Raw genomic sequence first — 27,832 nt, forward strand, 5'->3', positions numbered from 1 at the left:
AAGACTAGAAATCAAATTCATCTCACCCTGTGTTACTCATTCCGGACTCGAGTTACCTCATCACAATAAACTTTGGGGGCTGTCATTCTGAATATTGACATCAGCTTTCCCAATTTCAGATCGAGCGTGTCCCTCAAGTTAGATGTCTGTCGAAACAGTCATCCCTGAATATATTGATTGCTTTCATACTGAGGAGAAACTACTATTCGCTTCTCAAAATTCTTCAAACTCTCCCCTATGGATCATTACTCAATAAGCTGTAAATAGCCTTTCAGGTGTTCTTTCCTATCCCCCTCAACCACGACTGCTTTTGTGCACATATTTAATTATTATGTAATGGTGATTAGCGACTCTGATAGATTTGATTCATTTAAAACACATTATGTCCTGTTGTTTGAAATAGCCGTTGTATTTGTGGTCTTGAAGAGGGGTTATGTATGACCCATCATTTGTCTTCAATATCTATCACCTATAACACCCCCCCCCCCATCCCTCCTCTCTTTGATGCATCTCTCATCACTCCCTTCTTCCTCTCACAGCAGCTTTTAGCCCAGTGGTGTAACAAAGCAAGGCTGCCGGCTCTTTGCTTGATCACTGCATCAGGTCTCTAAGGGGGTGGGGCACACCCCGGGCAAGGGCTTAAGTGTGACCTGAAGAGATTGATTTTGACCCTCACAGGCCTTGATGGTCTCACTCTCACTCTGTTGTCCAGCAACAGGCTGGCTTTGGCACCGGTTTGGCTTCTTCAGATTTTTGGGGTGCTTGGAGGGTGTGGTAGAAGAGATGGAGCTGTCTTGTGTAGCTGGACTGCCCCTCCTGCTGGGTGGGAGGACGGCAGTGACAGGCTGGTTTTCAATGTTACCTGCCACTGTTGAGCCCTCATGTGAAGGGCAGGCCTTTCGGGGGGACAGGATGGGGGCAACGTGAACCCACGTCAGGCTCGGCTCAGAGCTTTGACCTGCTTTGTATTTTGGTAGCTTGCCTAGTTCCTCGCCGTCACTGTCCTTTCCCTTTGTGTCCTGATTTAGCTGGCTGTTACTGGCCACATCTGGTGAATTTTGGTTTGCATCAGATGCCAGTAATGGAGGAGGAGGGCCGCCCCTTTCATCGCGGTCTTGCTTCACCCTCTTCTCTTCTGCACTGATACGAGGGCACTTGAGAAGCACAGGGGAAGGCGTGGGGGAGTCAGTGCCTGTCCAGCTGAGTCTGCGCTTCTGGAAATTGAGCAGGAGAATAATTAACAAGTGAATATAGAGCTCAATTTGTAGTGGTGTTGGCGGGGGGAAGTAGGCTCTTGTACACACAGGAATGCGTGTGTTCTCACCTTGACGGGAATGTGTAACTGATCCCTGTGCTTGTGTGGCGGGGTGGAGCTGGAAGTGTCTTGGAGGGAGCGAGCGGGGGACGTGGCGACGCTGGAAGCTGCAGAAACCGGCTGAGTGGCGATCTGAGGAAACCAAAGCTTCAGCATCATCTCCACCTGCAGCAGAGTGTTCAGGTACTTCTCCCTACAAAAAATAGAGAAATCAAAGCAAAGATGAAATTTTAAAGCAAGGAACAGATGGCAATGCAATTGTGTCACTGCATAGGAAAACATCTGGACATTTATGGTCCTGCATACAGATCAAGATAACTTTTCTGAAGTTTGGTGTTTGTCTGCAACGCCGGTGAATGCTGTAACTCTACCTACCCCAAGGACTGTTTAATAAAACATTAAACGGGAGATGAGGCTTGAAATGGAAGACTACCTCACTGGTCCCTTCTTGTTATAACTCTAATTTAACTTCAACTAAGATGTAGTGTCAAGTGATGCAGAGGCAAGAATGAGTAACAGATAGTTAGAAACACTGAGGTTGGATGGTGCAACAATGTGGATGACATCTTACCCGCTGTTAGGTCTCTGTAAAACCCCCACAATCCTCTGGATTCGATCCATAGCAACGCTCTGCTGGAAACTACTCAAACCTGTCAATCAAAAACATAATCCCCCAGTCAGCATTCTAACACTTCATAGTCACGAATAAATGCATGCACATGTAAACACGCACAGTCTCTCTTTCTGTCTGACTCACACCACTTTCACTTTGTGATATCGGCAAACTCTCGAGAGCTGATGAGTCAGCCACAAGACTGTCGCTTCACACACACTGCACTTTGGACTACATCAATAGGCTGCGTCAATACAGACTGCTGCACAAAGGAACACTCTCTAATGCAATGGACTGAGGCCACTGAGATCATATAAACCTGTGTTCAGCATCTACAACTTTAGCAGCCAGTCTTAACACATGCTTATCTGGAAGCAGTGAAGTAAGGATGCTTACCACGTTCGAATCGGCCCCTCTTCAGTCCGTTCAGCAGCTCCAGCAGGGGCCTAACAAAACCCTGTAGCTCAGCACACTGACAGAGGAAGAGGGAGAGAAGATAGATTACTACTGAGTTTGGGTTAGGCCGCGCTGTCTGAATCAGTCTGCTGGGCTTTCCTCTGCACACACTGCGCTGTCATCCCTCTTATCATCACTCTCCTTTTCTTGGCCCTCCACCCGGTCCCTTACCTTCTGAGCAAACAGTAGGTCGCCCTGTGATTTTGGGATCTGGCTTGTGGGATCCGTCTTGTCCAAGCTGATGTGAGCCGCCTTGCTGCCGCTCCCGGACCTGTATGACTCCTCCTCTTCCTCTTTCTCGGGGAAGCCATCGCACGTCCACTGGGACCCGGGACTCTCCGATCCTCTGTCTCCACTGGCCACAGCCCCGCCCACGCCACCGATGATGACAGAGGAAGAGCCGTCTGTCAGGAAGACGTCTGTGTCGTCCTCTGCCTGCTCCGAGTCGCTGAACAAGAGGCTGTCACTGGAGCTCAGGGAATCGAAGGAGGGCTGAGAGGAAGTGCTGCCCTGGGACTGCATTGCTGTTGGGGCAGCAGCAGATGATTAGGGTTATTATGAAGAAACTAAAAAAAAGGCTTGGCTGAAAACTCAAAACCAGCATGTTTTAAAGTTGTTACTAGAGTGAGGGGCAGGCGAAAGGCACTGAAACAAAATCATCCTAACAGATCTCCTTTCCATTTGGCAACACTCCATTTTTTCCTATCTCTCTCCCAAAAATAATAACCCCAATTACTCAAAATGGTGGGTATGCCAGTGCCCTAGTTTAACATGGTGCAGAGTGGGACTGGGGGTAGGCAGTAGGCACACAATGGTAGAGCATGTCTGGCTCCCATTGAGGAGATTGGAGACTGGAGAGGAGAGTAAAATGTGAGGGGGATGGGAGCTTGTAGAGTAGTGAAATCAGAATAGGCAGTCTCTCTCTCTCTCTCTCCCACTGCCTCCGGTGCTCTCTCTAGCCCCTCCTCTCTGTCTCGGGCTTGCTCTCCATCCCCCCTTGGATTCTCACACACACACACACACACACACACACACACACACACACACACACACACACACACACAAACCCCTCTCCTTCCTCTAAAGGCTGCGTTTCTGTATGCCTCTCATTTCTCTCTGCTCTCCCTTCAGCTCATCCTGTTCGTTATGCACACAAGCCTGGTGCTCCTCTTCCCCAGACCAGCCCTCCTCCTCCTCCTCCTCCTCCTCCTCATCTTCCTCTCTTACTCACATTTTACATTCTGTATCTCTGGCCATGTGCCTCTCTCTCTCTCATCTGTCTTTCCCTTTCTTTCTCTCTCTGTGTGTAATCTTTGCTGCTGGTCTCTGATCCCACCAACACAGAAGGAAAAATTAAGAGGGGTCACAGAAATACACTCTACACACACCAACACAGCTTTTATTACTATGTGAAATAAAGTCAAAACTCGCTCACAGACAAAGGAGAGGGATACAGATTTTTGCAGTGTGCCCACACAGACGAAAAAGAGTCTACTGAGTTCACACAATGTCTCAATTTCAGGAATATAGAAACATTTTAAAGAGGACTGTCCAGTTTTTATTCACGTTTTATTTGTGTCTGATGACTGGCTTCCCTTGACGCTAGTTGCTTCCTCTTAAAACCAAATGTCACGTTGTTTACATGCATCTGCATGAGTCAAGTGAACATATAGTGGAAGAACACAATAATTGAACTGCTTCCTTAATCCTATTTTTTCCACGCACTCTGTGGTTCGGTTCACAGCCTATGTTGGATGGGATGGGGATGGAGGTAACAGAGTGGGTGGGGTGGAGGTGGTGCTGTCGGTACAGTCTGCACAGGTAGGCATGGACCATGGGGCTGCGTCTCAGGTGTTGGCTGCCTGTCTGTGTCTGCGCACCGAGATGCCCACAACCGGAACTAACACACCGCATATGTCTATACAAAATGTTCCGCACGTTTGAACCAAAACTACGTCATTTAAATATCACAAATCAATCAGGGTGACATGACAACAAGTAAATATGATATATGAGAGAAATATGATTTACCAATTTAATGTTCTGGCAATATAAAAGCAATCGCACAGCACCGAATGTTAATGGACTATTAACAAAAATAGATGGAGCAAAGCCACACGAGGAAAAAATAGCTTTTGGCTATTTTAACAAATTGTACCGGGAGCTCATACAGGATACAGCGGGACAGGAAATTCCTTTGGGCTAGCCTGCCAACTTCGGGAAACGTTAGCCATAAAACAAAAAAACCGTTGGAGATACTCACCTTCAGTAATGTGAGATCAAAACAGCAGCTGCCCGGAACAAACGTTAACGGCTCTATCTCCTGCTTTGATACGACAGATCCGTCAATACACACTCCGTAGCTGGAGCAGCATCGGGGCACCCAGCCTCAGCTCTGTCACACACACACACGCCGTTCGGCCGTTCATCGGTTTGTGTCTAGCTCTTTCTCTCGGCAGTTTACGAGCGTCAACATGTGCGAGGATCCACGTGCCCACGTTTTGCGCGTATTCTATTGGCTGCCGTCCCGGCGGTGGCGTACGCCATTGGCCGATCCTTCTAGCCAGTGATTGCTTTACTAGCCGTTGATTGGACAGCGGCCCGGGCACTCACGGTCCTGCCCACTCATGTGTCGCTCGTGTGTATGGTGTCGGGCAGGGCTGCTCTACTACAGCGATCGGGTGTAAACACACGCACGCACTACGGCGCCGGCACGAGAGATGCACAATATGTTCTATGCATCTGATGTACACAGTATTTATGACCCCGCCTCCTCACACTCACCCCCCAAAATAAAAGCACGCGCATTCTGAACGCACCAGAAAATAAGAAACCTTATGCAACCCAAATGACTTAGGTTTAATTGAATAAGTGCATGCAGAACTGACGAACAGCGGCTAAGCACAGATGACTTTACCCCTCACTGTTGAACATGACGGACCTCTAAACAGAGGAGAAGAAGCCTATAATTCAGACGGAGAAATACTTTTTTTTTTGGATTATTGGGATGTAAAATTCATGACGGCACAATAAACCACTCCTCATGTGTAGTCAACAGAAAATATAATTTAAAGACTGACATCTTTTCCAATAACTCGGTCCAGCCACACCTCACCACACAGAACATGTCACATCATCATGTCACATTATAGTGGAATTTAGCACTTTGTAGTGCAGAGTCTCAAAGCAACACCAATAACCCCCTTTTTGATTCAATGACACGATTCAACTGTCACAACCAACTGATGCTAATATACCTCCATGGCTCCCTCCTCCTTTCTTCAGCCTTTCTAATAGTAAAGTCACCAATACTTGAATATCCTATAGGAGCAAATGCCTATAGTTATAGTGCCTGTATGTTTGCTCCAGGAATAGGGGCAGGAAAATCAGAATTTGTAATGGTTGGGGGTACCCAACATTGCCAGGAATAGGTCTACTTATTATACCAACATAATTCTTTAACCCTTCCTGAGATATCTTGGTCACTGTAAATGTGTTATTGTTATATTGTTTTAGTTTTCCATCAAGAGATGTGAATTTTCCACGTTTTCTTGAGTTGTCTTACAAGTTAAACTGACAAACAGGCTCTGCGACTCCAATATTTAGTGTCACAAACATCCCTAAACATAGCATTCTCTTAAAACAAGAGTTGACATTGTTCAGGTTACACAACTCAAAAAACATGTTTAAAGTTGAAACAATTAAATGAAAACAATGTAAGAACGTAATCTTATATTCCATGTTGTGTCATTGTGGCTCTATTGTTAAATTAAGATCATTAATATATCAAAATGTAAGTCATAGGGATTTCACCATAATGCAGCAAGTCAGTTTCCAGGTCCATGAATGTGTGGCCATGTAGCAGCCTCCCCCACTCCTAGGTTACTACAAAGTGAACTCAATGACCCCCGCTTGAAACATGCAGTGCAGTATATAAATGTATAGACCACAAACACACACATTATCTGTCCCATATTCATCATATGTATTTGTATTTTCTATCCTCATAAGACTTTAATTTTAGGTCTGTTATTATGCTGGATTTACTGGTATTTTTAGATGTGAGATTCCAGGTTAAAGTATGAGGAGTGGTGGATGCCTCTAAGCGCCTTGCTTGTCAGGGTCGAAGGGGCTGCCCATCCCCCGCTATACATACAACATCCACATGAACCCACTGAACTCTCTCCTCAACACATACATACACAACAGACTGTGTCCTTGTGTGATTGACAATACCTGTCTTTGAGCCTTGTAACTATGCACTTGGTAACCTCAACACCAGGTGAGCAAGCCACCCCCTCTTATTGTCAAAACACTATAATAGTTAACCTTTGGTAATAGTAAACCAAAGGTAAGGTACTTGTTTGTGTATACTTAGCAGGGACCAGGTCGATAGAAAAAGCTTTCCACCCCCCCACAGCATTCCTCTGCAACACATGAACCCAATGAACCTCCTCTGAGTTCATGGGTGTTGAAGACCACCCCCATCATTTCCATCCTTACATCTCCCTTTCCCCGTTCGTCCCATCCCCCTCCTGGTTTCTGTGTTTTTCTCTCTCCGTGCTCTTCTACTTATGGTCCCTTATATTGACATGCTTGAGAATTCAATAGGAGTGACCATGTTAAGCCTAACCCCATGGATGGTGCTTTGGTTAGTGGGCCAAAGTGCAAAGCCTCAAATTGGTCCCTAATAACGAAAATACAGCCTTCCTCAGTTGGGTTACTCAAGGAGGAAATTGAGTAATTGCACATCTAGAATAAAATCAGTTATTTTGCCTTTGAAGTACTGAGGCTTATGTCCTTAGGTGATATGTAGGCCGGCGCAGCAGATGATCCTGTGGTTTATGTCAGGACGAGGCTGAGAGAGCTTGATCATTTTCGGCCATATTGAATATCATATTGTTAATGTTCCTTTAATAATACTTCTCTTCAAGTCTTGCCCATTGTGAAAGCACGCAGGAGTTCAGGTAGTGAAAGCATGCAGGAGTTCCTGTGAGGCCAGGTGTGGTGAGAGCGAGTCACCACAGCAGAAATCTGACCTGCCTGAGGGAAGACGGAGGTCTAAAGAGAGACTAAATTGTAAACCGTCTCCGCTCTCGTTGCAGAGGCTGAGCAACAGATCACGTTTCACCTGGAAACCAGGACAGCTGGGAAACAATTACACACTGCTGCTGTTGTGTCCTCTCTGCACTGCACCTGTCTGCCTGTCGTCTTCTTCCGCACTCTCCTCTCAAATCAAAGAATTTTGGCATATTACAGTTAAACAACTCTGACATAGGAAAAAAAAAAGATATATATATTCCTTTTCTACTGTTTTGGTGCATATGCCTCATACCTGGACAGGACAGTTCATGTTTCATGGCATGACAAGCAGGAATAGTACAGTTAAATGATTGTTGTTCAAATTTAAAGCATTCATTATTGGATTTAAAGCAGACCAGTAGCATACATAGTGATCATTTGGTTGAGCAATATCATAAACCACTATCTGTCTTTCAGTCACACACTGGTCCTTTAGAGATATTGATACTAATAAATTCTGCATTGCCACTTTCATAAGCTTATCAAGTGTCGAGAATTAAACGGCGCCATAGCCCTTCAGAACAATATATGTTAACATATAATTTGACCATAAATCACATTAACAAGCATTAACGTCTATTGAAAGCCAGAGGAAGTCATTCTTCTGCAGAGGCTGCAGCGTTTCTCCCCCGCTCACATTTGCGGAGCCGGGGCATGTGTTGATCAGTATAAACAGAGGGCTATTCACATGTCGGAGAGACGCACCGCTGGTAGATTTGTGAATGAAATCAGCTGACACGCCCCCTGCGGAGACGCGGCCAATAGTGTATACAAATAGTCTAACCACGCCCCCTCAATGGAACGCTGAGCGACCAATTGGAGGCCGGCGAAGGTAGTCGCTGTTGCATAATTTGGCTGAAGCGCTTCACGTTTGAGCAAGCCGCTACACAGCGTGAAAAGATGGAGCTGAGAGACAGACAGAAGAGATGGAGAATAAATAAAACAGTGGTTTTAGAGCCAGAGACTTGAGCTCATGTCAGAAATATTCGTCACCACTGAAACAGATGACTGTATATATACCTGTTAGCAGTTATTAGAGAGTAATACAGTCTACGTTGAGGTCGCCTTGTGATGCGATTACAAAAATTAGCCTATAACGAAAATAAATAGATTTATTTTTAGGTTACTCACAGAAAATAATCCAGATATAGACAACAGAGAGCACAAGATGTTTAATACTTCTTGGAATAATCCTGACCATTCAGATCACAAGTGGAAACAACAATTTCTTTCAATTAATTCTGGGAAAAAATAATAATAATACCAGTTTGACAATATCTAATAATAACCATAGGCTAATCAATACTTTTACATGAGGACTACAAATTGGAGAAAATAAAATAATAGCAAATTAAATAAGTCATAGGCTATAGGCAAAATAGTTTTACTATTGCTAATCTATCAGTCTATATATCTAGCCTATCTCTCAGTTATTTAAAGTCAAGATAATGGCTCTTCTGAGTTACCATACTCAATGCAGTAAATGATGTAACCTTTGCAGTTTTATTTTAATGTTTTAAGTTTATCCTTGACTCCAGCATGTGATGTAATCTGGATCAGAAGACTCTTGGCTGGATTGGCTTTGATTTTTTGAAGGGAAAATCCACCCTAAAAATACAATTTGGATCAATATTTTAATGCTTTTGCCACCCAACTTCAATTTATACAGCAAATCAGTGCATCAAAACTTTAATTGGTGGCAGTTTGCAGTTGTTCCATTGACAATTAAATAGTGATGGACTCATAACGTGTAGCGTGGGTGTTACATCCACGTTTTTTCTGATGTTGCTGTGAATAACCATTTCCCATCAGAATGATCACCGTCGTTCCGTTATTCACTGTCTATGGAGCAGTTTCAGGATTGTGTCAAACCTTTACAATATTGTAGGCAAGAATGACACAAGGTAAATTCTGTTTTAGGGTGGATCTTCCATTTAAAGACTCACCCACAATATGTCACGTGGAGAGGGCTCCCCCTTGTGTTCAAAACTGAACAAGTCGTCCGATGAAGTTCTGTCCTGAACAGTGTGTTCAGTTTATGTAACCTTTTTAATAGAGACATACCGAAACATAACATTTCTAAACTTAATTCATAGCGACAAGGAATTAGGCTATTGTTAGCTATGCAGGTAATTGATGATTAAAATAATTCACAGCAGACATTTTAACCATTTTAAAAGCACAGGTGTTACTAATAATGTTAATGATGACTCTGTTCAAGTGTCCCAGTAAGTCATGACAGTGTGGCAGTGAGCCAGTATGAACAACACCATCTCATCTCATTCATTACATTACAAATTATTCTTATACTACACACTATATAGTACCACATACAGTATTCATACTTTAGTAGTAGTATGTTTCGCACATGAAATACAAAACACTTCACATACAAAATATATATGGGCTGGGGGTCAACATATATTGCATAAAATGATAAAACATGTAAATATAATCTTGCATAACATTGTGAAAATAAAGATACCCTACGTAAATGCAGAGACTAGCCTACATATTAAACAATTATAAAGTCAATCATTTAAAATAACCATTACCAAGCCCAGTGGTTCCCAACAAGCAGGAAGGGACCCCACAAGGGGTCGTGAGATGAGTCTAAGTGGTCGCGTGATGATTACTGGGGTAGGAAACTCCAAAAAATAATGTCTCTTCAGGCCTCTAAATATTATTCAAATCAAACAATCTAAAGAGGGCAAATCAGCCTTGAATTGGATTGCTTACAAATCACAGACATGAAACCTGTAACAAGGGGTCCAAAGTATATACTGCTAGTATTTTGTCCATTTTAGAAAGTTTAGCAAGTCAGACGCCTCCTCTCAGGCGGACACATTTCCATTTCTCCCCTGTGATCAGTGCATGTTTGCATCATATGGCCGCTCTGTCTCTCTTTTATTCACTTTCCTTTTACCCCCTGTCCTATCTTTTTGTACCTCATTGTTCCCACGCAGTAACCTCCTTTCCTCAGTCTACCTCCCTCTGTCCTCTCACCCTGTTGTATCACCCTTTTTTTTTTCCAGCAACGAACACTGAATTAATTCTCACTCACTGGTCCCTCTTTGCGGTCCTGTCTCTCCATGATTTCTCTCCACCTCTGCCCACTCTTTCTCTCTCTTCTTTTCATACTTTCTCTCCATCTGTCTCTTGCTGAGACCTGTTCTGGGTCCCCTGTAAGCCAGAGTGGAGCCAGCATGTAATATCTACACTCTGGCAGTTGAACAGAGCAGTGGCAGGTGGGATTGCTGGACCCAGTCAGTCCCCCCCTCCTCTCTCTCTCTCTCTCTCTCTCTCTCTCTCTCTCTCTCTCTCACTTGCTCCTCATCTCTCGTCCACTTTTATTCATTTCTGTGTATGGGCAAGGAGGGTAACATGGACTCTTTGGGTCTTTTTATCCTTCTAATGCTTCTGTGTTTCCAGTGGACAGCTGCCCCTGCTGCTGGTAAGGTCTTGAATTAACATAATAATCAGCATCATGTGAGATTTGAGCTCTAGTAGTGGAGCAGTAGTAAGATCCAGACACAACAATTGGATTTGAGGACTACTGTAGTACCACTGTAGTTAGGCATTAACAACTTGTTGTTCAGAATTGTACTGGGATGATATTAGAAACAGCAGTAGGTTGATAAGTGATGAAAACATAACAACAGATTTAAGTGAATTATATAAAATCTAATCTCACAGATATGATGTTTTTAACATAGTGAGTGTTTGTTGAAAATCAAATTTAAAGCCACTGTGAATATAAAGAACAAGAACAGGCTAAAAATAAGTGAGTTTTTCCTCTTTTATTCTTTTTCAGAGGAAATTTCCTGGAGCTACACTGGTAAGTTCAAGTTCAAGTTTTTTTGTAGAGCAAAATTGCATGCAGAAGCAATTCAAAGTGTTGCAGAGAGTAATAAAAACATACACAGAGGGTGGATAATAATCTGGAGATGTTTTACGTATGACAGATATGATTTTTAATCTGGGGCCAGACTATTACGATCTTTATAGATCAGGGTCCTGTAATAAATAGACATTTGATGTGATTTAATTGTTTTGTCCTGGTCAAGCAGTTTAATGTCTAATACAAGATGACTTGTGGTAATCTAGTCTGGCAATAATGGCATGGACAAGTTTTCATGAAAATAGGAGCAACTACTTCGCTGCACATGTTAAATGTTTACCTCTAAAACATTAGCACTGTCATGAAAGCTTCTGTAAATTGGGTAGGATTTGTCTCTCAACCCCCCACCTCATATTTCTCAACCCTTCTCCCTCTGTTTTCCTCTACTTCCCTCTCTGTCTGTATTAGTTACAGTTCAACAAGCTGGCATGAGCACAGCAGTCACACAGAGATGATGAAGGGGTGGTGGGAGATAGAGAGGAAGAAAGCAAGAAAAAGGCCGATAGAGAGGCAGGCGGAGGGAAGCAGGTGCACAAGGATGAGGGTGCTGGACAGAGAGAGGGAGATGGGACGGGATGAAGCAAAAGCATACCAAATTGTGCCCTTATTGTTGCAGCGCACAATAACCTATGTGTTTATTGTGTTGTGGACACACACTGGCTGCTTATGCCGTGGACAATGACATTGTGGGAATGAATGGGGCGCACAGACCACCACTCTCTGCATGTATTCAGGAGGGCAACACCAATGTACAGTACATACAGAATACACAGCAAGCTGTAGAAGCTGTGCCTGGAGCAAACTGGTATCTACCCTTAGCCATTTAGACATTATTATAATACGTATGGAGGCTAAACATCTGGCGTAATCTTAGACTAGTAGCCAATATGTAGAATGATCAGTGTCTTGCATTCAGATGCGTTTAATTTGTTGTTTTTGTCAAGACTTTTCAAAATGCAAGTCACTGGGATTCATCCACAGTCCTTTAAAAGTGCTTGAATGAGTGTGAGTGAGGCATGTTGTGTGACACAGCATTGCATGATGTGGCCACTGCTGAGCTGTTAGCTGAAGCTGAAAGTCAGTTTTGTTTGCGCGCAACATTTTGTCACATGAAAGAGAGAGTTACATGCTTTCAGAGATGCTTCTTACCACAGGAGATGAGAGACGGGGCAGAATCTGCATATGTGTGTGTGTGTCTTTGTTCCTGGCTGTATTGAGGACAGGGGTAGCATGCTAGGGGAGAGGTAGAGCAGGCGCAGAGGGTCAGAATTTTCGGCCTCCGGTTGCCATGGAGACCTCCATGACGACCAATGGCGGGGCCGCAGGACTCACTTTTGAAGTTAGGTCGTGGTGTGGGGCTTTGCTGTGGAAAAGAAGTGAGGGGTAGGGGGCAGATTAGAGGTGTAAGGTGGGGGGTTGCAGGCAGCGGGAGAGGAGATGTGGTATGTGTTTACATTGCTGATGTTAAGTCCCCTCCTCACATTTTGTGTGTGTGTGTGTGTGTGTGTGTGTGCATGAGGGAGAGAGATGACTGAGGGGAAGACTGGGTGCAACCTATTGTGTTGTTGTAGCAGAAGTTGTTGACTTGAATGTGTTGAGAAGATTGTGTTACAACCAAACCATAATCCATATTTTACAAACGTGGTACAGGACCAACCGCAAATATATGATTGGATATTCTTTTTTTGCACACTGACAAATGTCTTTGTGAGTAAAAAGTGTCAGTGGTGTGCCCGTTTTCTAAAGCATTCCTCTCCTTGCAATTGAAATTCAGATTCTTCGACTCACATGTCACTCTTTTCTTTCAGACTCCTTTTTCTTACTTTCTTTTATTATGCAATTGGGGAGACCAAATTCTTTTTTAGTCAGTCAACCAGAGCCTAAATCACTCTCCTCTCCTTCAATTACTTTCTCAATATTTCCATGTATCTTTTAAGTAAATTATTCTTATTTTTTACATGCCAATTGTTGTATGATAATGAAGTGTTTATAAGAATTTGAAATATAGAGCCTATTTAACTACATAAGTATACAGTAAACACTGAAGTACATGAGCTGATATTAGACATTAGCAGTATATAGCAGAGGATGCTTACAGTAACCCAACTGTTCATTGTTACATACTACCAATCTTGTTACAGATCATCTTTCTAAAAGTAAAACGTTTCTAAACCTTTGAAATTATTGTCCTTTTATTACAAATCAGGCTTTAATTATGTTCAAATGCTGAATTTGTCATTCAGGAATCAGTTTTTCATTTTTACATTTTTTTTTTAAAGATGTTTCAGAACCACGTAAAACTGTGATGGTGGGTTCATCCTCTGTGCTATGACCACAAAACATTTCCAAAAATGTAGCTATTTTCATGTTTTTGCCTGCCATGAAAAATAAAACAGTTATTACAAGTCAATATTCAGTCGTAAGATCTGGCTTTGGGTTTGCAACGACTGTTTTATAGTTTACTCTAAATAAGACCAGAGTTATATGTTAAAAGTAAATAATTTTACTGGCATGAAGAAAGGGACACAATTCAAGAATAATCTTAAAATTTTTATTAGCTCATCTAAACGTCAGGCTTAGAAAAAACATTTCATATTACTTAACGAAAGATCAAATCCATTTTAATTTTTAAAAACGATTGTTTTAGAGACCTGTTAATTTTGCATTAATTGTGAACAAATCTTTTAGGTGTTCATTAAGCTCAACAGCATTTTAGTTTAATCAAGACACCTTTCAGATCTATATCTTACGAGGCTTATCTATTTCTGAGCTGTCTTAACTACAATGATACAGAGGATATCAGGACACCTGGATAATACTGAGGTTGGAAGAGGTAAAATAAGGCTCAAGTGATATTGTATGTTGATTATGTTGTGGTTGTTATCAGTGGACATTTCTTATTCACTGAAGTGCCAAAATCACCTCCGTTTGTCAGCATGTTGTTGGTAGCATGTCTGCGTAACTTCTTTTTGTTTCATGGGACGTAAACATGTCTCCTGTATTTGAGTCTGGTTTCAGTTTTAGTGTCGATAAGCTGGTCCAGAGCAGAATTCATTCAGGACGACAAAAGGTTTCAGCTGTGGTTAAAACTTATGTAGACGGTGATATCTGTTGTTATGGATACACACACCCCTCCATGTGTTCTCTCATGGAGACCAGTGTTGACTGACAGAAGATAGCACCTTCTATATCACTGAAGAAAAAACTTTGTGGCTAAATGTTGGCAAGAAAAGATGTAACCAAGGTTCATACCGGATAGTGGAATCTATATCAATGGTTCTCAGTGCAGGTTCAGGGATAGGGATTTGAGTTTGTCCTGTGCCATCAAAAGCAAAGCGAGCATGGTTCCCTCCTTTATAGCCCTAATGGCTCAAACATAAAAAAATGTGTAGTCACACATATGTTGTATGTATAAAAGGCCTTTTAAGACCATTGTTAAACCCTCAAACTTTAAACCATGCTTATACATTCAGTATGTTTTTTAAAATGTATTATGTTTTATTCACATCACCACCATGAGGCTGTGAACCTGAAGAGAACATCGAGGAATAATTGTCTTGTATAATTAGAGACCGATCAATGGAAGCTCTTCACTGGATGACTGGCAGCCAGTGAACTGTGTGATTGGGTGACATCATTGTTTCTGTCTTTTCTCCTGTCAAAGGCCCGGTGGGTCAGTCTGAGTGGTCGCAGTATTTCCCTGACTGCGGTGGTACTTCTCAGTCACCCGTTGACGTGGTGACCACCCAGACTAAATACGACACCAGTTTGATCCCACTGACCCCACTGGGCTACAGTCAGCACGGCAACAAGCCCTTCACTCTTTACAATAATGGACACACAGGTAACTATGGCAGCCAGCTGATTTCCAGCTCCCAGGTATCCGAGCAGCCTTACGGTTGATCTGTTTATACTGCACCATCCTCAATCGTAACCTGGCAGCAAACTTTTTACTCCCTATTAAAAAAATTCAGGAGATGAGCTAAAATTGAATTCTTATGTTAACTTTGAAGAAGAATTGCACTCTCATCACATCCCTACCTAATATTTCTTATCAGTTATCTGTTGAACTCAGAGAGTCAACTCTTGTTTTGCTCTTCTCTCCATCAGCGGTGATTGAGCTGCCAGACTGGATGGGACTGGGGGGGCTGCCCTGGCTCTTCACCGCTGTGCAACTGCACCTCCACTGGGGCAGCGGCGGCTCGAGTCACAGGGGCAGCGAACACACCATAAACGGACTGAGTGCAGATGCAGAGGTACGTTTAAACACAGCTCACTGTAAACAGTCAAATCTCCAAATGAGTGCAAGACAAATCACAGCCAAGCTGAGTCGTGCCTCAAGTAAAGGTCAAGTAAGATGATAATAGTAGTTTTCTAAGAAGGTCAAGATTTTATACAAAAATATGAAGTGAGAGTGTACCTCTGGTGATTATGTCAAGTCTGATATATTTATCATTTAAATGGATGGGAAAACAATTGATTTACCACAATGTACATGTAAAAGAATTAGGATGAACCTTTGCTAAAACATGGAATAATATTTTGTGGAAGAAAATGTGTAATAGACAAGTCCAGTAAGAGAGCTTAGGGAGCGTATATGTTTACTCTCAATTAACTGTCTAAGTTTTGCAGATAAGTGAGATTTGATTGAGGCTTTATAATAATACAAATAATAAGAAATAACAGCAGATTAAAAATGGATTACACTACAGGTTTTAGTAGTGTATGAATACATGTCTACAGGACACACACACACACACACACACACACACACACACACACACACACACACACACACACACACACACACACACACCCCTTCACACAAGGTGGAGAAAAAGTATCAGGAGGAAGCTTCTGTTGAACTGACATGAAAGCTTACATTGATGCAAAGTAAGTTGGTCAGCAAGCAAAACTGTGTGAAAGTCTGTCGGTAGATATGTCTCTTAACTTTATGTTCACATTATTGTGCACACAATACGTGATCGAATACAAACTCACTAGTGAACCAAATGTGTATTAATCCACATCCAACAGTCCCCCACAAATGCACTATTTACTCCTGTTTAAGTAACATCTGCTAAAAGCTGCAGTGCCCAGGAAATTACTTTAAATTGAATTAATTTTTTTTTACCAAACATTCCCTGGTTCCAGCTCCTCAAATGTGATGACTGGCTGTTTTTCTTGGTCATATATGACAATTAAAAAAAAGGAATTGTGCATCTATTTTTTTTTTTTTTTTTACATTTCATGTTAAAAAATGATGAATCGCTTGATTGAGACAATATTATTTGATAATAAAAATAAAATAGTTGTGGCTGTAGGAACCCCGCTTTTTCAAGATTTATGTGCTCAGTCGGAGCAAATGGGCTCTCCACAGACAGGATAGTTGCAAAGAGAGACATGAACTAATGCATTGCTGGTTTTTGTCTTTATACCTTGGGGTTACAGTGGAAGTTTGAGTCCCTTTCTTTCTTTCTTGCTCTACTTCTCTTCTCTTCTGTGACTATATCCCTCCTGTTACCTCATATTTTCTTGCCCTTCCTGTCTCTCTCTGTCTCTCACACACACACAAATCTGTTATAGCTGAGTGAGCTTGGATCCCTATTCTGGTTTAGTGTGTGATAGGGACGGAAATACTGAACACACTGAACTCATGTCCTCTAGAGTAGCTGAGACAGGCGTGCAGAGACAGAAGAGCAACAGACGAGAAAGTTTTGGGATGGATTGCCAACGAGTCCCAAATAAGAGGAGGACATCAAACTTGTAAGCGACTGAATAACCTTTGGAGGGAGGAGAAAAAGATGGAGAAAGAGTAAGGAGGGAAAGTAAGCCGTCTCAGTTCCTGTCCGTCTGTCAGTGTCCAGGTATGCCAACACACCAGTTTCTTCAGGGGTGAGCGGTTGGAGAGGAAGAGGCATAAGCAGATTAAAAAGCCAACAATCCTGCAGAGTCCATGAAATAATAAGAAAGAACACAAACAAAATGAAGGAGAGGACAAATATTAGTCCAAAAAAAAGAGAAAGGAACCTGTCATGCGTGAGCAGTCTTATTACATAATGAGACAATTAAGCTCTTTCTCATTCACATCAGTCTCCTCGTCGCTCTTTATTTTTCTTCGGTCATACTCTCAGAAGGAAAAACTGAGCTTGCACGCAGCTTTCCCTCTCTTTCTCTTTTTTAACCCTCAGCTGTCACGAGGAGAAACCAGGATGTCTTCCTCGCTCTAACAGTGTCCTCCCTCTCTCTCCAGCTGCATGTGGTGCACTACAACTCTGAGCTCTACCCAAACATGTCCACAGCAATGACGCAGAGCGACGGCTTGGCTGTTTTAGGAATCCTCATTGTGGTAATAAAACAGCAGGAGTACACAACATTATGAAAGAAGAAGAAGAGTAATTGTTTTACATTTTAGCTGCAGGATTCTGAGCAATGTAATAAACATTTAAGTTTTGGTTTCCCAGACAGGTGAGAAGACCAACCCGGCATTTAACAACATCCTCAACTACCTGAGCCGCGTCAGACATGCTGGTAAGTCTACTTAAAATGTATAAAAACACTCTTCCTTTACATCTTCTTTATAATGGAGTGACCTATGAAAGCAGTAGTATCTATAAGACCTCACATACCTTTTTTTTTTTTTTTGCTCGTCCTTACACCGACTGGCAGATCAGAAGGTGTCCATCCCGGCCTTTGACATCCAGTTGCTGCTCCCTAACGATCTGGGACGCTACTATCGCTACAACGGCTCCCTGACGACACCGCCCTGCTACCAGAGTGTGATCTGGACACTGTTCCACGAGAGGGTTCAAATCTCAAAGGCTCAGGTGAAGCCGAGACACTGCGACTCATCTAAAGTGTACAGGAGTAGATCCTGCATGCCTCAACTTAATGTTCACCTTTCATGCAGACAGTGATTTTGATCCGTCAATAAAAACTGATGCATGCAACAACATGCACTGAAATGCTGTCTAATGCCTAAATAAAAGATGAACACAGCCTGGATACTTTACTTTGTTTTGGCCTCACACAGTCTACATCAATCGACTAACTTACTTTGTTTTACGTTTGTTGCCTCAGGACTGTAACTGTTTTTTCCCCCTCACCTCTCCACTCCAGCTGCTGAGGATGGAGACGATACTTTACTCCAGTAAAGCTGAAAATCTGGACAGGATGCCGCTGCAGGACAACTACCGCACAACACAGCCGCTCAACCACAGGGTCGTCTTCACCTCCTTCAGTGCAGGTCAGACACACAGAGCATGCAGGAAGTATGACACCCACTCTCCAATGTTGACGGCTGACATGAAAGATAAGCACACGCCTGTGAATGATAAATATTACCTGATTAGTGTAATATATACTGTGGTGGACGAAGTATTCAGATCCTTCACTCAACTAAAAATACTCTCTTACAAGTAAAAGTCCTGCATTGAAAATATTACTTAAACAAAAGTATAAAAGTGTAATCAAGAAAATTTACTTAAAGTTTTAAATGTAAAAGTACTCAATGCAGAAAAAGGGCCCCTGTGACTGTTGTATTATCATATCATTAGATAACAGGATTTTACTTATGTAGTTGGTTGAGGTGAAGCTAATTTTTAACTGTTTTGTAGAGGACTGTGACTAATGATTACTTTCTTTATGGATTAATCTGCTGATTATTTTCTCAATTAATCGATTGATTGTTTGGTTTGTAAAGATTCGGACTATCCCCCGAGCACAAAGTGACACCTTCACAATGACTGTTTTGTCCAACGAATAGTACAAAATTCACAACTATTGTAAATTAACATTATTAACAATATGGAATAATGTTATTATCATATAAATATATAATTACGATTATCAAAGTAGTTGTCAATTAATTTTCGGTAACTGTTTTGTTTCAGCTCTACTTGTATAAACTGTATAAAAAACATCATATTTTATAAACTTTTTTTCTTAATTTGTAAAGCAACTAGCAACTAAAGCGTCAGATAATTGTAGTGAGGTAAAACGTTCCCTCTGAAATGTAGTAAAGTAGAAGTATAAAATGGCATGAAAAAACATTTTTACCTCAGATTTGTACTTAAGTGCAGTACTTGAGTAAATGTACTTAGTTATATTCCACCACTGAGTTTCAGATTGCACAAATGTGAAGTTGCAGAAGGTCACAGACAAACTGCTGTGAACTCCAGTGTTTTACCTCAACAGCATGCTGCTCATAATGCAAAGCACAATAACAAGTCAGTGGGCGGCCATGTGGACCAAAGCTAGCAATTAGCACAATCCATGCAGAGAGTGAAAAGTGGAATGTGGGAATATTAAGGATTACTCGTGACTTTGTCTGAGGGAAAGAGCCTTTGGATAGAGAGAGACAGAAATAAAGGGGAAGTGGTGGAAAAGCAAGGGCGAGCAGTGTTTGTTTGCGAGCTGATTAGAGAAAAGGATTTGCAAAAAAAACGAAACACTGACTCCATTGTTATCACGCGAGTCTAACTGAGAAAAAGGCAGAGGGAAAAAAGAGACACAGAGAAGTGAAAGAGGGAGACAGAGTGGTAGACAAAGACAAAGGAGAAAGAATTTGTGTGAAGTGCTCATTGTAGAGAGTGACTGAACTGGAAGGCCTGTGATATCAGCATTGCTGTCAAAGGCAGCAAGACTGACTAGACATAACATTTTCAAACAGCTGAACAGCAGATTCTGCTGAGATAAACCAACAAATCAATGTGTTTGAACTGTGAGACAGAAAGATGAAATCCACTGTGACTTTCCTAATAATTTATTCAATCTTGTATTTGTTGCAGAATCAGGGAAGGAGCTCTCCTCTGGTAAGACTACTTCTGATTTTCCTGCACGTTTTTGCAAAAAGCAAAGTAACTGGCCAATGATCACATCGATAGTTTAAATAATTTAACTGCTCTGTTTTATTGCTGTATTTTTGGAAGTTTTCCTTCACCTGTCATGCCTCTTTGTGTTTTTTTCCCCTCTGCAGGTGAAGTCACAGCTATAGTGATAGGAGTGATGTGTGGCTGTGTAGGTCTGGCAGTCATCATTCGCTTCATCGTGAAGACGATACGGTAAGGAGCTTTTGCTGCGTTGCTTTGCCGCAGCAGACTCTGGTTACCAGTCTGCTGTTGTTCTGGTTTAACTGGGCCACCTGCAGAAACTGTGGGAGCCGTCACTGTGGAAACATCCGGTCTCTTCTCATTCTCCATCTCCTATCTCTCGGCAGATTTTTTACACTCCTCCACCGTGAAACAGTCGCGGTAAACAGGTGGTTTACCTGATCTCATTACTGACAAGGATGCACAACTCGCACTGACTGTGTTGTTTCTGTGATTTCTTCCTCTTCTTGTGCTTGTCAGATATCCTTTAGCGCTGACCTTGGATCAACACCATGATAAACAAAGGATTACTGAAGAAAACTGGGAATATAATATAACACTTGTACAAACTGAAGTTGAAGAAGAGCCCTGTGTACCCACAGTCCTGTGAGGCACATTTTGAGATTTATGAAAACCTGGCCGATGTAACTGGCTGATTTTGGCTTGATACAGATATATATATATTGGTGTTGGCCTCGTGTTGGTTGGGCTCAGATGGAATTGTCAGTAAACGTATAATCCTCTTTGTGAGGTTTCACCATAAAAGATTAAAGCAACCCCTAAGATCAGCGCTAAGGATAATCTGATTCTCTGACCTCTGCTGCAATAACATGGCTGTTTCCCAATACATACTATAATTTATATATAATCATATTATTTTCTCTCATAATTACCACTGATTAATGACAATATGTGGTGGGTTTCCCCTTGTGTCCCACCAGTCTGTGATTTAACCTTTCTACTGCTTTGATCAGGGGTTCCCAAAGTTCCCATATACTATATGTTTTATCCCAGAGTCTTGAGTCTTGAGGACACAAAAATTATTTTCATTGTTGTTGGATATGTTGCTGTATAGAACCGAATTTATGTTTAAAGAGATCACAGTGAGATTGGGATACAGGAGCCTTCCCACTTTGGGAACCACTGGCTTTCATAATGTCAGCCATGTGCAAGTACTTTAAAATGTCACCTCCAATCTTTCTATCCAATGAGAGCGGAGGAGGGGGGAGGGAGGGAGTTTTGAAATTTTTGCACACAGCCTCTTTGAAATGTTAAATCCAAGATTTCTCTCTCTGTTTCTGGTCATGTGATTCTGACAGCTCTACCTCTAGCTGGGACGTCCTGCACAGTAACCGGCCTGCTCCCATGCCAAGGTCACCATTCAAAATCATAACCTTTGACCTTGAAACCTTAACTCTGACTTCTGAGAGTTAGACTCCTGACCACATCTCTTTGCTTTAACCACCCATTCATAGTGACTCCTCCTCTTCAGCTAGACTTTAACACCTCTCTTAGAGTATTAGTGCTCAAAGAAACTCCACAGACTGTTAGGAAAACAGTATTATACATTTATTATTAACTTTCAGGGAAATTCCTCAAATTCTTCAACATAACTCAATACTAGGCAGAATAATCCTTTAATCCGGAAGTTTTAGGTGTTTATGAGTTTTGTCAGCTGGCTGTTGATGCAGTGCAGCTACAGTGTAACCCGCAATGTTCACTGGATACAGATGTGACACATTCGAACTCCGTCGCAGCAGAAAAATGTCTACTATATATTAGAAAAGTGGCTGCTGAAGGACAGATGCTCTACTTTTGGAATGCCTCCAGTGGACATTCAAACCCAAATGGAGACGTGACGCAGCCACGTGGACATCCATGTTAACACATGTCTTCCCTCTTGTACTTATTCTTCCACTTAATTATCATATAACATGTCTCAGTGTTGGTGGACAACATTTAGGGCTCTGCTAGTTATTTTCTACTTTACTGGAGCCCTAAACTCATGCACAACCTTCCATGTATTCTTTAACAAATGAGGACCTCTGCTGGATAACATAACAAACTACACTGACAGCGTTTGGGATGACTCAGGAGGAATGACTCTTCCCTTTGATGTTTCAGGATTAAGGAGCCAGAGAAAGGGAAGGAGAAAAAACAAGACATGGCACTGAACACGACCTCTGACGGAGAAAAGAAAGAAGAACCCTCACCGTCTCCTCAGACGGAGCCCTGAGCTGACAGCACGGTCCACTTCAGGTCTCGTCCAGACAAAAACACTCTTGGCAATGATTTTCATCACTGATTCATGTCTCCACAGGGGACATAAAACAAAACACAGTTACAAAAGGCGACAGTAAAAAAAAAAACATTTTACATAGTAAACTGGACAAATCACCTGCTGCCCTGATCACTTGTTCTCAGTATTTTTCTTTCCCACATAAATTCAGTGACGTTGGCAGTCTTGGTATCAGTTCGCACGTGAAGCACTTGGTTTAATTATCTGTCGGTCTGCTGAGTCGTATGTTTGCTCTTGCAATGCTTGGGATGCATGAGTGGTTGATGTAAATACTCTGTATGATATATTTGTTTTATTTTTGTTTCACATTATTTCCTCTTGTTCATCCTGCCTTGAAACACAAGCATAGTGCACTGTATGAAATGTAATAGACTTGTTCATACCCACTGTAATATTATTCTTTTCTTTTGCCCCAAGACTTTAGCATTGACACAAGTTGGACATTTTGGTATAAAAGTTCTTGAGAGATTTCAAGTGTTTAGTATAAACGGATGCTGTCCGAACATTACGGCTCTGAACTCACTTTAGCACATTATGTTGTAAATGGATGAGTTATATTTATGTACATCTGTTCATTCTGTTGGAAAATTATTTGTGGTGCCATACATCATCTTTGCCTGATTGATTTTTTGCTGTATATAACTCGTCAACATGGGCACCTCATTAAAATACTTGAATGGTAAGCTCACCTGCTTTGATTTCTTCATTGTGTGTGCGACAATGTCTGGATCATGTTACATTCACAAATCACTGCCTCCATCTTCCCCAAAAACGCTTGGGTGAATCCTCTACAGCTGCAAAAAGGTTTAAAGTAAGTAGCTTGAATTTTGCTTCGGACCACATTTCCCAACAGTTATTTCAAAGTGGGGAAATATTGAACGGCAACAATGCAATGTTTAGTCTGATGCAAAGAAAAACAGCAATCTTACGAAAATGTTGACAGAACCCAAAATAATTCAACAAGGAGAAGAAGACAATAAACCATTAAACTTCGAAGATCTACTCATGTTTCCTGTCTTCTTGTTGTGATACTTTGTGGCAGGAATGTCTTAAGATCTTTTGCCAAGTATCTGTCCAGGATATCTGAATTATCTCAAGCAATCTGTAACCTCTGGATAATAATTTTAAAGGTTAAAGACAGTTATTGTCTTGTTTCTGTTTGCAGCAATTTAGTCACACATGAATTTGATTAGGCCGTTTCATAAGACTTCCAACTCGACTGTGACTTTAACACCAATGACTTGCGACGACACTTGGACATGAGACTTGAAACTTTTGGCAGACTCTCACTTCATGTATGAGTCAACAGAGAAAGGGGTGCAGAGAGAGAGAGATAAGGGGGATGGGTTAGGCTACTTGGGGATTCAGTTCAGTTCAGTGGCACTCACATTGTTTGTTGTAAACCGTCTTCGTCTTATTTAATGAGTCAAATTTGCTGAAGAACAGATTATGTTTTGTATACAGTGACAGTTGATTGTGAAGACATAAAGAATATATATTCATACACAATCTATCTGTCAGACTCTAATTTTGGAGTAGATACCTGCGTCTGTCCATGTGTTTTCCTGCTTCATGATCTCCTCTGTGTTGCAGTGTGAGGCTCCTCTCTGCCTGCCTTTCTTTCCACATGGCTGAGACCAACTCTTTTCCCTGTGAGCCACCTCAGCTCTTCAACGTCTACGTGCACTTACTGAAGCGCCACGTAGCCTCTGATACCTGGGCCAGCCTAAACCAAGCCGTCTAGGAGGCTTTCCTCAAACAGTCCACAGGCTGCGACAGATCTCTCCAGTCCTTCAGAAACGGAGTGAAGGACGTTTACACATCTTTCTGCAGGGAAGATAGAGACAGAAGAGGGACATTTGACACTGAATTCCACAGTGAGTTCATTATGGTCTGGACTGATGCAGAAACCAGGACCACAACAGTGCACAGTAGTAGTTCACATGTTGTCTGTTAAGTTTTTAACAGAGTGAGAACTACTGCATCAGTAAAAACAAACCGACCTTCTCTCTCTAAGCAGTGAATTGGGCACCTGCAGAAACTCAGCACATCATTGTCATCATCAATTCTCAGTTTGAATGTGGGTGTTCCTGCTGTATTTTAACCTTCAATATGCAACTCAAGGCGCAACCTAATTAATTTAACCATGCAGACTGTGGGGACATTAAGCAAAGTCTTTGACTTGTCCCAGAATCGTGATTGGCTTATCAAAATTAAAATAAATTCATTTACGGGTTTGAAAAATACTAAATCAGGGCATCTTATTAATTGCAAAGTGAAAGAAAAATCAGGCCAGCAGAAGGAAGAGACAGTACAAGATGTAATAAATGATGTATAATTAACCTATTATGCATTTATATATTTATTTCTCAGTTTTATGTGTGTTAATAATATTTCTTTATGTGTTTACGAAGCAATAGGACTCCAGAGGACTGATGGTTGTTTCACATCACTGACGTCTGCACAGAACGAACAAGTGTAAGAGAGACGGAGTTGGACAGACAGAGAAATCAGAAATGAGGCAAGACAATGAGGAAGCTCTCTATAGCTATATTTTACTTATGAAAGCAGATCTTTTTTAGTGGTTTTCTTTTTTAGCACAGACGTCTACCGCACTATTTTTCTGTTTTAAGTGATGACTTCACTTAAAGGTCATATTAATGTTAATGAATCAATCCATATTTATTCAGATTGAACATAATAAAATGACCATACAAACAGTGTGTATGCATGTATCAAAACTGCCTGTTTTTGATCACTTGGCCTTTTTAATTAAATCTGAAGTATCCTGATTAGAGAATATAAAAACAGGAGTGTACGAAGATGAATGTAGATCTAACTGAAAATTATAATTTCTATTTTTTGATCTCTATTTAGGCATATCTAGAAGACCATATACTATATATATATTTCTATTTATATTGTAGTAGTAGATAGGTAGAAAGGTTGAGCCTGTACATGCTAATAAAACATAGACAGCGATAGCATCAAAAGACGATATCGTTGTCTGCTCCTGTTGCCTAATTCAATCAACAACTTGATCATTTCCTATCAGAATTAGACTTTAAGACACATCTTATTGTCTTTTTTGAAGCCCTGAGGACCAAAACAAGGTCAAATATACCTTAAATGTTACCACATACACACACACACACACACACACACACACACATACACACAGTGGCCATCCAAAAACAGCTCCCTGGACCTTTAATCGGTATTTATAGCTGTAACTGAATCACGTCTCACCATGGCCTCTGCTCTAAAGCACAACCATGTGGACGGATTTAAGTAATGCGCATGCAGTTTAGGCCACCCCCACTCACACGGACCGGAAGTGAAATGTGGAACTGCAACTGACGGACAGAAGAAAGATCTCACATCTGGAGCTTTTAGATCACTTGTAGCTCACAGAGGCCTCCACTGCTGCCAAAACAAGGTAGGGAAGTTCTCTTATCAAGCAGCTGATTTCCACATCCTTTTCTGGTTTCATGTTTTAAGAAAACTACACGGTCAGAAAGTCAGACAGCTGTGGCTTTGTCAAACTCTGCTCTTGTGCACACACTGTTTACATTATTACGTGCCATGTCACCTATTTGGTAGGTGTGGTGCGGCGTAAAGTATGGAGTTTGTTCACACTGTTATAACTTTATACTCTTTGTTCCACTCTAGGACTGCTGGGTAATTGCTGCTCTCATGGCTTATCTGACTCTTGCCGTCTGTCTACTGCTGGGTCATCAAACGTTTGCCAAAAACGATGCTCCCTGCCAGCTCTCCAAATGGAACAACGGCTACGACACCTTCATCAGACGCCACGTTCGCCACGGCACTCCCACTTCTCTGGACCAGAACGAATGGGAGAATTACATCAAGAATAACGGGGGCTGTGTCAGACCCACCCAGTCCTTCCTCGATCCAAAAGACCTGGACCGGGTGAGGGACGTGTGCACGAGCAGAGGGGGAAAGGCGCACATGGACAACCTGTGCATCAGCAAGCAGCCTTTCACTTTTGTCACGGTGAGGAGCGAGATGGGGACGTGCAGCATCAGGAGCATCCGACAGGAAACCAAACATCTGATCCTGGCCTGTGAAGTGCTGAGCAATCAGTGCCTGCCAGTCCATTTTGAGGGAAACCCTGACAGTTCAAAGCCAAATAACAACGCCAGAGGCTGCCAGGACTCACAAAGTAGAGATCATGCTTCCAGCTTTAAAATGACGTGGCTCTGGTTGTTATCTGCACTTCTTGTTGGCCTTTTTATTTATAGCTATTAACTTTTTTTTAAATTGAGAAACTACATAAGTTTTTTATCCGAGGACATTTTACCCTTTGGAGTCGTCTCACAAACACATTTGAGCAAAAGTCGTGAAATTTCAGTTGAAAAGTTTTTGATATTAAAACAGTATTAAAGAACTTCAATTTTTAAGAAAATGTATTTTTGTAACGAAAGTTCCTACTATTATAAGCTTTGTGCCTCTGTATCTGTGAGTTTGCTTTTAATAGTTGTGCATGCATCTCTAAATGAAATGAAATGCCATTAGAGCACCGACTCTCATTATCTCTCAGTCGCAGGCACGGATGGCCCATATATGAAGCTAAATTCAAGTCATGTACTGTGTTGTGTGTACATACATAAAAGTGCCATACAAAAGGGAGTTAATTGCATTTCATCAATGTATTGTATGATTTCATAAACAGAATTCATTCATAAACATTTATACTAAGATTTGGAATTCGTCTACAGTCATTTCCACACCGGTTCCTTTTTGGTACGTTGAACAGATAAACAGGATGCTAAACTCTCAAGCTGCCAACTATAATCAATGTAAGACACATTTTAGTGCTTGGCTTGATGTCTGGATCATAAAAGTTTGTACTGAAATTCGGCACTCACCTGAATAAGTTGTTTAAATAGAAACTCAGTCGGGATCACCAAAACCACTTCTTCTTGTCAGAGCGTCTAAGTTTCCAGAACAGAACAAAACCATCATTCACAGCGAGTGACTCATGTGCCATATGCACACTAGCAATGCCACAGGGACCACAGGGGAAAAAAGGTGAAAAGAGACAAAAGACCCAGTCGTGCTTTACTGGATGCTCTTATAAGAACCAAAACCAATACCACAAAAGAAGAATTGACTTTGACAAGTTTTTCAAAGACTGAAGTGAACCCCTGACATTTAATGGCATAAGGCTGCAGCACTATAATAGTTTATGCACTGAGCCCAAATGTAGGCCTTAACTTATTCTGCACTGATTAAAGTAACAGCAGCTTATCGAGCAGAGTAGACAAAGGCA

General features: G+C 41.7%; 3 protein-coding genes across 3 annotated transcripts; 2 read left to right on the plus strand and 1 right to left on the minus strand.

Annotated features, from left to right (window-relative positions):
• Window positions 1-599: 599 nt before the first annotated feature.
• On the minus strand, window positions 600-2,906 carry LOC139290139 (uncharacterized). Its single transcript, XM_070911832.1, has 5 exons — window positions 2,556-2,906; window positions 2,325-2,400; window positions 1,887-1,965; window positions 1,325-1,508; window positions 600-1,214 (listed from the first exon to the last, which is right to left on the minus strand). Exons 1-5 carry the CDS (start codon window positions 2,904-2,906, stop codon window positions 600-602), a joined length of 1,305 nt encoding a protein of 434 aa, XP_070767933.1.
• Window positions 2,907-10,832: 7,926 nt separating this feature from the next.
• ca14 (carbonic anhydrase XIV) lies at window positions 10,833-22,473 on the plus strand. The gene is made up of 13 exons (XM_070912641.1): window positions 10,833-10,920; window positions 11,281-11,304; window positions 15,032-15,211; window positions 15,478-15,623; window positions 17,621-17,716; window positions 17,832-17,898; window positions 18,037-18,194; window positions 18,487-18,613; window positions 20,157-20,180; window positions 20,345-20,429; window positions 20,585-20,626; window positions 21,557-21,610; window positions 22,362-22,473. Exons 1-13 carry the CDS (start codon window positions 10,833-10,835, stop codon window positions 22,471-22,473), a joined length of 1,203 nt encoding a protein of 400 aa, XP_070768742.1.
• Window positions 22,474-24,163: 1,690 nt separating this feature from the next.
• Window positions 24,164-27,260, plus strand: LOC139290140 (uncharacterized). The gene is made up of 3 exons (XM_070911833.1): window positions 24,164-24,238; window positions 25,904-25,975; window positions 26,209-27,260. The coding sequence occupies exons 1-3, from the start codon at window positions 24,164-24,166 to the stop codon at window positions 26,806-26,808; spliced, it is 747 nt and encodes a 248-aa protein (XP_070767934.1). The 3' UTR covers window positions 26,809-27,260.
• The last annotated feature ends 572 nt before the right edge of the window (window positions 27,261-27,832 follow it).

This window comes from Enoplosus armatus, chromosome 9, assembly GCF_043641665.1.
Source record: "Enoplosus armatus isolate fEnoArm2 chromosome 9, fEnoArm2.hap1, whole genome shotgun sequence".
Taxonomy (NCBI): domain Eukaryota; kingdom Metazoa; phylum Chordata; class Actinopteri; order Centrarchiformes; family Enoplosidae; genus Enoplosus; species Enoplosus armatus.